The sequence below is a fragment of the Carassius auratus genome, chromosome 17 (genome assembly GCF_003368295.1).
Source record: "Carassius auratus strain Wakin chromosome 17, ASM336829v1, whole genome shotgun sequence".
NCBI classification, from domain to species: Eukaryota; Metazoa; Chordata; class Actinopteri; order Cypriniformes; family Cyprinidae; genus Carassius; species Carassius auratus.
In genome coordinates, this window is record NC_039259.1 from 21096677 (window position 1) to 21108113 (window position 11437).

The 11437-nt window shown below is 36.6% G+C and overlaps 1 protein-coding gene across 3 annotated transcripts; it reads left to right on the plus strand.

Moving 5' to 3' along the window:
• Nucleotides 1-1426: 1426 nt before the first annotated feature.
• On the plus strand, nt 1427-6064 carry LOC113117588 (uncharacterized). Of its 3 annotated transcripts, none has more exons than XM_026286366.1 (5): nt 1427-2898; nt 3581-4508; nt 4618-4786; nt 4866-4998; nt 5224-6064. In XM_026286366.1, exons 2-4 carry the CDS (start codon nt 3608-3610, stop codon nt 4993-4995), a joined length of 1200 nt encoding a protein of 399 aa, XP_026142151.1. In that variant the 5' UTR covers nt 1427-2898; nt 3581-3607; the 3' UTR covers nt 4996-4998; nt 5224-6064. The 3 variants fall into 3 exon arrangements, 2 of the variants coding, with proteins under 2 accessions (XP_026142151.1, XP_026142152.1); XM_026286367.1 differs by lacking the exon at nt 1427-2898 and having other exon boundaries at nt 2990-4268; nt 4440-4508; XR_003294181.1 differs by lacking the exon at nt 1427-2898 and having other exon boundaries at nt 2990-4508; nt 4867-4998.
• Nucleotides 6065-11437: the final 5373 nt, after the last annotated feature.

Consider the following 11437-nt stretch of genomic DNA (forward strand, 5'->3'; position numbering starts at 1 on the left):
ACGCAAGTTGCATTAAAAAGTATAAATAGGTTTCAGAATTGTGTTGTTTTAGAACGTTGCTTTCACAATCATTTAAGAACACTCATATGCATGGACAACTGATTTCATCTTATGAGGTGTGTTACCTTTAACCATATGGATGATGATGTATTTGTGCAAATTTTCCATGTTGCTTCCCAGAATGCAAATGTAAATTCTCAAAATACAATGCTCTCAAAGCTCATGTTTGTCGCCATCACAAAAGACCACATACTCATTTTGATGATTCGACGGGCACGTTTGTTTGCAACAATACAGACTGTCAACAACAATTTACAGACATGAACAATGTCCTTTCTCATCTCAGGTCACATTTAGCCAAGGGAGAGGTGGTGTGTTGTCCTTTTGAAAAATGTGACAAAAATTTCAGTTTAAGATCAAGTTTCACTGCCCATGTTTCACGAAAGCACAGGACTCTACATTTGCACAATTACGGATTATGGATACTTTATCTGAGCAACCTTCTTCAGCATTTTTTGATGTTACTGAGGATGAGGTTGATGAAAGTGAATTCACAGACTCCCTGACAAAATGTAACGCAAAGTCATTGTACATGAAAAATCTCTGCCTGTTTTATATGCAGCTACAAGCAAAATACCTGGTGCCATCGTCAACCATTCAGATGATTGTGGAGGAATTCAGTGGTTTAAATTATATCTGTTATCAGTACACACAGAAGATGTTCAGGGAAATACTCAAGTCAAAAACGGCCCTCTCACAATGTGATATTGAATCTGTGGTGCAGACTTTGCAAGGCCAAGATTTACACTCAGCTTGTAATTCATTACTTTCCACAGAATACCAAAGAAGACAGTATTATCAGAAAATTTTTTCGTACGTGCATCCACAAAGTATGTGTCTTGGTCGTGATGAGAACCGAAACCAACATTATGCACAGTATATTCCATTGAAGAACACTTTAAAAACCATGTTAATAGACCCAGTGGTGTGGGAGCAGTGTGCCAGACATCAGCATGTACACTCTTCTGTGTTCTCTGACATCTGTGATGGCTCTGTATTCAAATCCAATGACTTGTTTAAGCAGCCTGAGATTACAATCCAATTTATCTTGTACCAGGATGCCTTTGAGATTGTGAATCCCCTTGGGTCAGATAAAAAAAGACACAAAATGATTGGAGTGTATTTTACACTTGGCAACTTTGAGCCATTTTACAGATCATGCATTGATAACATTCAGTTATCACTTTTGTGTTATGAGAGAGACTTTAACTATTTTGGTCAAACCAAGATTTTTGCTAAGTTGTTGGCAGATGTCAAAGAACTTGAAGAGCATGGATTTGTGACAGCTTCAGGTGACATAGTACGTGCAACAATAGTGGCTATTATCTGTGATAATTTGGGGTCCCACTGCATCAGTGGGTACTCACAGAACTTCAGTACTGCCAAGCATTGCTGTAGGTATTGCTTGGTATCTCGCAGTGAACTTCAGAATGTGTATGTAGACTTTCCCAATCGCACAGTTGAGTCCTATAAGGAGGCAGTGGAAACTCTAAGGACGACCGAAGAAAATGTTGTTAATGGGTTGAAGTTTGACTCCATTTTCAACTCTCTCAAGTATTTTCATGTTGCTCAGCCTGGCCTTCCCCCATGCCTTGGCCACGATTTGTTTGAAGGCGTTGTAGTTATTGATCTTGGCATTTTCTTGGAATACTTTGTAAAAAGGAAGTGGTTTTCATATACACAGCTGAACAGGAGACTTGCACAATTCAAATATGTGGATTCTGATGCTGGTTCTGCCCCCTCCCAGATATGTGAAAAAGGCAGAAAGTTAGGTGGTCAAGCAGCTGAGAACTGGTGTCTCCTCAGATTTCTTCCTGTCATAATTGGAGACCGAGTAGAGTCACAAGACCCTGTATTGCAACTGACTGTTAAGTTAAAAGAACTGGTTGAGCTAGTGTGTGCTCCCAAGATTACCACAGCACAGATTGCATATCTCAATGTCTTAATACCAGAATATCTGGAAACAAGAAAGGAGCTGTTTCCTGGTGAAAATTTGAAACCAAAACATCATTACATGCTTCACTATACGTCACTCATTTTAAGTCTTGGACCTTTAATTTGTTTGTGGTCATTGAGATTTGAAAGCAAACATTCCTACTTCAAAAGAAGTGTGAGAAGAACACAGAACTTCAAAAATGTATGCAAGACATTGTCACACAACCATCAACTTCTTCAAGCATATCTTCACTCACGGTCCTTTTTTTCACCAAAGCTTAAAAGTGTTGACTTGGCCACATACTCTCCTCATTTGTACAGTTATGCTGTGTGCAAAGCTGTTAAGACAAGCTTGCTTAATGAACCAGACTTTGTTTCCACACGTGTAGAATACAAGGGTACCCTGTACAGGAAAGGAAACTTAATTTGCCTTAAATGTGAAGAGGAGTATTCTATTTTACAGTTTGGACAGATTGAGCTGATTTTCGTGAAAGATGATGAGGTGACTTTCCTTGTGACTCCCCGCCCCTCAGTGTATTTGCATGATTATGGACTTTATGAGATTTTGTCTGTGACAAAGGAATTAATTTGTGTAAAAGCTGAGGAATGTCTGGATTATTATCCCTTAAATGAGTACAGTTTTATGGGACTGAAGGTCATTACTCTGAAGCACAGCGTTGTTCATCTGTAAAAAGGATTAACTGTCCTCTCCCAACAGAAATGGATGCATTGTTGATTTTTATTGAGAATGTGTTCCCAAACCCTATAACTTCAAAGCTAGCCATAGAGGGTTTGAACAGCCTAGGTGTGGAGACCATAGATGACCTACAGGTTTGAAAGATGATGATCTAGGTGGCTTTCTGTGACCGATTGAAGCAAGAAAACTAATAGCCCAAATCCCAAGTAAGTTTTCAAATCAATGGTTGTTTTTACATATACACTAGTCAACATTTGAAGCGGATCAAAAAGTTAATTAAGGTCACAAGAACAGGTATTGGTTTTAAGACAACTATTATGAAAGGTTTTGATCCTCTTAAAATTTTGACTAGTGTAGTTTGATGGTACAAATCAAACTGTGATGGCACGGGGCCTCAAAACATTGATTTTGGAAATTGCATACATTGTGATCCGTACATGTGCCACTGTGGTGATTACATGGTGCATGAATGGCCAAAACGTCTCCAGTTGAGTCCGCAGCTTATGCCAGCGGAGAGTGAAGACTGTTGTGCATTGTTCAGAGCAACTACAGGGCCACAGTGCAGCAAATCACCAGCAACACGTTACATGTGCCCATTTCATGCTAGTGATTTGTTGCACTGTGGTCCTGTGGTCCCTGTGAAAAATGCACAACCGTCTCCCCTCTGACAATAATGCACTGCGGACATAAAACAAGTCTGTGCACCACTTTAAATGCATACTATATATAGTGGCACATGAACAACCCACAAAGCCCCATGCCATCTCTGTTTGTCCGTTATTAAACTTCTATAAATCTGCAGCTTGGGAATAGGCAATTTTGCCAAAAAATTACAGCTGCATGAAAAGTGTTCATCCTGTAACCTGTGGACATTGGCTTATCTTCTAGGTGACAGTAGCTGTGAAACTTCGTTTTATGACCATGACTGGCATTATAGTTTTGATGTTCCATGGCAAAAAATGCCAGCAAGTTTTATGGGAAAGTTGCAAAATGGCGAAAGGCCAAGTTGCTCTGAGAGAAGACAGTTGGTCCGCATTGTTGCTTCTGAGATCCTGGAAGTCAGCAAATGTCCAGCAAAAAAAACATGTATCAGAAATAGCCCGACAAATGGTGATTGCATACCCAAAGTCTTTCAGAGATGAGATTAATTCCCAGGTTGTAGGAAGTGGATATGATTCTCTCCTCAAACAACTGGTGTGTAGAATTGACAATTTGAAAAGAGCAAAAGCTATTAGTATACCACTTTGTGGTACTCTATCAACAAAGAAACGAAAATTGTTATATGGTTGTATAAATTCTGATCCACAACTGCTAGTTGGAGAAACATCCGAATTGCAGCAGGAAAAGAAAGAGAAGTTGGTAGTAATGTTTCATAATAATGAAAGTGATGTAAAGACAATCTATGACTTAATGACTTCTACATACACCCCTCAAAGAAACAGCATCCAATCTGGAAAGGAAACCAAAGATTTACTTGATGAGTGGCCATATCTTTTTCAGCCAGCAGGAATGAAAGCACACTTTAAAGAGCTCACTGGCATTGACATAAACAACAGCTTTGAAGAATCTGCTTCCAGTAAGTTCAGAAGAATATTGGACTACTTTCAATTTCAGTGCACAGAAAGAGCAAGCAGAGCAGGGAGAATCCTCACAAAGTATAGAGCTGGAGGGGATCATGTTTGTGGGGCCGTGATGTTGCTGCTAACCCATTTCAAAAATGACCAAGACCACTTTCTTGTGATGGTAGAAGACACCTCTGTTCCAAGTGATATATGCTCAGAACAGCTTCCAGCAACACCATGTATAGTAGTGTGTGGTGGGTATTATTTACTATGATCTTGCAACACAATAATTCCTGGTTTTGGGTGATCAGAACTCACATTCTGTTAAATATTATGTCTTACTGATTTTGTGTTTGTTCAAAGGAGAGAACCCACTGACAGCCAGTGTGTACATAGTAGCAGTAGACCAGATGATTGTAAATGACCATCTCTTGAGTTTTACAGAAGCCCTGTATCTGATGTTCTCTCTTTACTATATATTGAACATCAGTTACCCTGTAGAACTGGGAGCCACACTAGAATTCTTGCAAAGGTATTTCATAGACTGCATTCCTTTGGTTAAGAAGCATACAACAATTATTTAAGGATATTGTTTGTGTTGTGTTTTAAAAGTGCATCTTTAGGATAAATCCTCATAAAGGTACCAATGTGGAAAAGAGAGAGAAAAAGAGAGCGTACTCTGTCAACCCCAGAGTATTGAGTCTGACATCAAAAATTGCTGCATTTGATTGGGGAGAGTAACAGGTATAGAAGATCTGTTGTCTTGTATAGTAGTGGTAGACTTCATCTTCTGTGTTTATCATTCATCGATGATAAAGTGGACCAAAGGACAATCATTTTTAGAATTAACTCCAATAAATGTGATGTAATTGTCTGTGGCCAAAACTGAGAGTATTTGGTTAAGGCTTGTTGCTGTCTCTGCTCTTCTTTTGGTTTGGGTTTTAATTGTAACTGTTTGTGTCCCCACAGATGTGGTCTTTCAGAAGATTGGCATTTCGCTGAAGAACAGGACAGACCGACTTTTTGTACTTCAGTGCAGCGCTTTGTTGCTTAAATCATTTTTATTACCTTGTGACGTGATTAGGATTTAGTTTAAATTTATTTATTTATTTGATTGGGACAGTGCATGTTAATGAACAAACATGGAATACATGCATATAAACATGCTGGATTGTAGCCAAAGGCTAATTTCCATCCGTAGTCCCACGGCTAAAATCACACTGGTCACAAAACATTACATAATAAAATTTACATCTACAGTTAGTACATTGTTTATCAATAAATTAGCTAAAGCCCCGTATACAATATTCACGTAATACTTGAAATTCATTCAACTTCAAAATTATCAGAATCCAGGCCCAGTGTTTTTGTTTCTTTTAAACACATTTGTGTTCTGAAACATGCTTTATCCATTTTCTCCATGTGACATGTTCAGGATTATCAGAATTAATGTCGATTTCTTTGTTTGTTTTTTTTTTGTTTTTTTTGTTTTTTAATTGAACAAATTTGTTTTCTAAAACATGACTTTTGCTGGGAAGTGTTTTTCCATTGTTTGATCTTGAAGGTTTGCTATATAATAAAAAGCTGAAGTTGTTTACAGCAATACTCTGGCTACCATAATTTATTGTAAAACATTTTACAAAAATTTGTGTTTCAAGAGTATTTTTAATTTGTTTTTAGCATTACTTCTGTCACACAGTATACAAAGATGTCCCTCTACATTTGGTTTAAATAAATAAATTCACTAGAAAAAGATTATGGCATGAAAACATGTAAGCCCAGATTTGCTAACTATTTGTGGCAGTGCACACTTTCTGAACGTGTCAGGGTTTTCAGAAGACATGATAGAAAGGCATGTACAGTGATTATTGCATCTTTATTGGATATGCATTTTATTCTCACAACAATGTAGCATCCATTTAACAATTTTAATAAATATAATCATTTGCACTCTGATAATTATTGGATCCTGTTAATCTACAAAAATAGTAAGGTGCAACTATCTGCCGATATAGATAGCATCTAATTAGTATTTACACTTACTGCAAATTTGATAATTATATTTATTAAATGAAAATTATTTACACCTAATGTAAATAGCATTACGTAAAAATTAATTGGGTTGTAGCTCGTTGTCTAGGTGACTGTGATTTTAAATAGGTGTCGTTTGTGTTTTAACGTTTAGCTCAAGAATAGGGAAGTTCGAATAGCCTATGTGAATATTACCAACTTCACTAAACTCCTTCTTGAGTTAAGAACTGACCACATTTCTTTATATTTGAGTCCAAGTTCAAACACTATGAAACGCTCCATTAACGTATACGGAGCTCTGAAACACTGCCAGCGGGACATTAAACAGGAAGGGTCTGTCCGAGCTCAAAACAGGTTTACGAACGCAAAGTTTCTCGGGGGAAGGCAAAAGATTTGCAAAAAATTTTCCACCACCACGTCCCTTTGAGGGCTCCGTAGTAAATAGCATCTACTGCTGGTTATTTCGGATTTTGATATGGAAATCATGACAATTAGCTTACCTTAACAATAAATGGTTTTCCAGAAGTGGTGTAACAAGTGGGTTGGACAGGAGTGTGTGTTTGGATGAGGATACCAATAAGTGAAACGCATACTCGAAATGTGACCTCTTTAACCCATCCCAGTGAGTGGTGAGCACACACACCCCCGGAGCAGTGCAGGGAGCAATTAGGATAAGTCGCAACACGCTGACCGTGAGACTCGAACCGGCAACTCTTAGGTTACAAGCCCGACTCTCTAACCACTAAGCTACAACTGACCCCACAGTAATAAAGAAAACAACACAGTATAAAACAACACAGTCCAGCGCCAGATCGCCTCTTTAACAAACGAACGATATGTATGATATGCATAACAACAATAGTAGACAATAGTAGGCTAAACGCTGACTATAAATCAAGGAAACAACATCACCAATGGATCACCAATAAAGTTTAGAAAAGATGCGTAATTTAACCTAATGTCTTCAGTGGCACAGGCACTAGTGTGGAAGCCTCGTTTGTTTGATGCTTGTTTCAAAGTCCTTGGTTCGAATCTGTATTTTATACCTTTTGGTATCACAAATCACATCGAAAAGGCATTTATTTTCAACAAAAATGAAGTAGAAATAAAGTGTCTTACGAGTGTTTAATAAAACACTTTATACTATTATTGCATCCTGTTAATGTACACAATTACTGAGATGCAAACAGAATCTGCCAAAATAGCATCTAATTACTATTTACACTTATTGCAAACTTTCGTGACATTTACATGATGTAAATAGAATATATAGCTATTTGTTTTTAGTGTAAATCACAACTGTTGCTTTTTGCACTTAGTGCATAGTCACTGCCTAATTCAACTGGAAAAATGTAGGCTATATTTGGTGTCAATGTATGCATTTTTAGTGGAATTTCACCGTTCTGATGAAAATGAGAAATGACTGTGAAATTCTACTGGTTTTCTCTGTAAAACTAAATATTTTTCAACTCTGACCAAAAAATATACAGGAATGTTTTTTTAAGGACATGTCAGGATAACAATGGACAACAATTACTGTTATTTAAAGGAAAATTAAAATTTTTTGCAGTAACAAATTTAAATAGTTAAAAAACAGGGAAAATGTACATTAGATGTAAAAGTTAGCATTTTTATGGAATTTCACAGTTCTGGTCAAAATGTCATAATACTGTTAAATTCTACCGTTTTTTTCTGTAAAAATACATTTATTTTTTACAGTGTAGAGTTGGTATTGCCCTGCAAGACATTTATGTAAACACAGAGAAGTCTGACAGACAGCAGTTTAACATTACAATTTTCATGAAGTAAATTTTGGGGGTTAAAGTCATTAGATGTGATTTTACTTTTTCCTTTCTCTTTGGAGTGTTACAAGCTCTTGGTGAATGAAGAAGATCTGTATAGGGTGGCCATATGCGCCGTTCATACGGGACACCTCCCCGCCAGGATTTTAATATTGCCTAACACATACAGGTCGATCGAGAGCTAAAGAGAGCAGAACAGACAGCTCCTTATGCTTTTGAAATTGCTCTCATGTGTTTGTTCGTTCGTTTGAATTGAAGCGTCACTCTTAAACGCTGTTTCTTTAAAAAGTGAAACTACTTTGTTTGGCCTTCCAAAAGAGAACACGACTAGAAATCATGTTTATATCACATTTATAATGGGTTTTGACATTATAATGAAATAAACATTATATTTAAATGTTTGTCTCGTTGCTTCGGCCGGACAGGGCACAGTATGTTAAGAGGCATAACATTTCAGTCACATGATAGATAGATTGGAAAGCTGGTCAATCAGAGCACACTTCGCTTTTCAGAACGATGAGCTTTGTAAAAATCAACACGTTTCAGAAGGCGAGGAGAGGAGTACTTGTAGAGGAGAAACAATAATGTGTTTTTTTAACCTTAAACCGCTTAAACATTTCATTACACCAAATACACAAAATAATTAGCATATGCAATTATAATATTAGCATGTTCCCCCTGATGATAGACTGTCTGGACGTCTGGAAGTGAGCTAGATTCTTCAGTGAAATTGTAATTTTGTTTGTATGAAAAAAAAAAAGATAAAATAAGTTTGTAATATGTGATGTTGCATAGTGTGTTAATAAAAAAATAATAATAAAAAGTTGCCATTGTTTTGGTTTTAATTTTGGAAGATGGAAAATCACAGTATTTTATTATATTTAGAAATTACAATATATTTTGAATTACAATATTGTAATTGTCTCCTGTAAAATTACAGGAAATTCCTGGCAACTGAGTTGCAGTAAATATACAGTAAATTAAAATAAATTACAGCATTTTACTGTAATAATGCTACTTTAATCACATTAGCACTGCTGTAAAAATACAGGACTCTATTGTATTAAAAAAACAATATATTACCTTGTATATTACTTGCTGTAAATTCACGGCAATTAGTTGCCAGGAATTTCCTGTAAAATTACAATAAATTTTTAACAGTGTAGCTATTTCTCTCACCGATATAAAGTGACGTTTGATGTTGGAAGTCGGACAGAGATATTCAGCCACAAAGTAGAACTGAACACACAGCGCAGTTTGTTTTAATTCTCCACAATTTGTTTGCAACACATAAAGTCTTCAGCAGTAACGCCCTATCGCTTAGGCCAGCTAGGGATCGTCTACAAAGTACATGATAATGAAAAAATGAGAATATTTCCCAACGGAATGTTTTTTCATAATTATCAAAACAAGAGCAATTTGTGCACCCAAGGTCTTTGAAAGCTATAAAGACAAGCACTTATGGCGCTCTCTTAAATTTAAATAAGAAATATTGTAAACAAGATATTTGATAGTGTTTATTATTATATTATTACTATTACAGTTTTTCTCAATTGCTAAAACACAATTTCTGAAACCTTGCTCCATTTTCTGAACAAATTGAACACAAAACATAATCTTCAAGCACTATTTACAAAACCTCTGATTCCTCTTGCGAAATGAAACTTTCGCCTCAAAACAGTTTTACCTGTGTTCAAAATCACACACTGCTCTCAAATCATAAACAAATTGATCAAAATGATATACACTATCAAGCAGTCAGTAAACAATACACCAACAAATAGAAAATACATTGTTCAAAACATAGTTCTCAGGGAGGAGTACATTTTTAATCTCAAAACAAAGCTAATATTTTTCCGTTATTTGACTTTTGATAAATGAGAACGCATAGTATTATAGTAGCAAAAATTTTGTCAGTAATGACTACTCTGCTTTGCTCTTTGCATGTTTTTTTTTGGTTCTTCCTTCTTCCATTATTAAAGTACTGTACCCAGCATCTCATAAAATTGGCTAAATCCATGGCTTGCAGCAGATTTACTCTTGTGAAGGGTTGTCTATCATAAACCTTCCATCTCCAAGAGGAGAAAAACTCCTCAATCGGATTCAGGAAAGGTGAGTATGGAGGAAGGTACAGGTTCATAAACTGCCCATTGATGTTAGACCATTACATTTACATTTATTTACATTTATTCATTTAGCAGACGCTTTTATCCAAAACGACTTACAGATGAAGACAGTGGAAGCAATCAAAAACAACAAAAAGAGCAATGATATATAAGTGCTATAACAAGTCTCAGTTAGGTTAACACAGTACACGTAGCATGGGATTTTAACTAATATAATAAATAAAAAGACAACAGAATAAAAAAATAAAAGAATAGAGCAAGCTAGTTAGAGGTCTTTACACATACACACACACATACATATACAATTGCATAATAAATGAAAAGAAAATAGAATACAAAAAGATTAGAAAGGTATTTAGATTTTTTAAAGAATAGAATTAGAATAGTAAGTGTTAAAGTTAGAGGGTCAAATAAAGATGGAAGAGATGTGTTTTAAGCCGATTCTTGAAGATGGCTAAGGACTCAGCTGCTCGGATTGAGTTGGGGAGTTCATTCCACCAGAAGGGAACATTCACTTTAAAAGTCCATAAAAGTGACTTTGTGCTTCTTTGGGATGGCACAATCAAGCGACGTTCACTTGCAGAACGCAAGCTTCTAGAGGGCACATAAGTCTGAAGTAACGAATTTACGTAAATGGGTGCAGAGCCAGTGGTAGTTTTGTAGGCAAACATCAATGCCTTGAATTTTATGCGAGCAGCTATTGGAAGCCAGTGCAAATCGATAAACAGAGGTGTGACGTGTATTCTTTTTGGCTCATTAAAAATTAATCTTGCTGCCGCGTTCTGAATTAATTGTAAAGGTTTGATAGAATTGGCTGGAAGACCTGCCAAGAGGGCATTGCAATAGTCCAGCCTGGACAGAACAAGAGCTTGAACAAGGAGTTGTGCAGCATGTTCCGAAAGAAAGGGCTTGATCTTCTTGATGTTGAATAAAGCAAATCTGCAGGATCGGACAGTTTTAGCAATGTGGTCTGAGAAAGTCAGCTGATCATCAATCATAAGTCCAAGGCTTCTAGCTGTTTTTGAAGGAGTTATGGTTGATGTACCCAACTTGATGGTGAAATTATGATGGAACGATGGGTTTGCTGGAATCACAAGCAGTTCTGTCTTGGAAAGGTTGAGTTGAAGGTGATGGTCCATCATCCAGGAAGAAATGTCAGTTAGACAAGCTGAGATGCGAATAGCTACCGTCAGATCATCAGGATGGAATGAGAGGTAGAGTTGA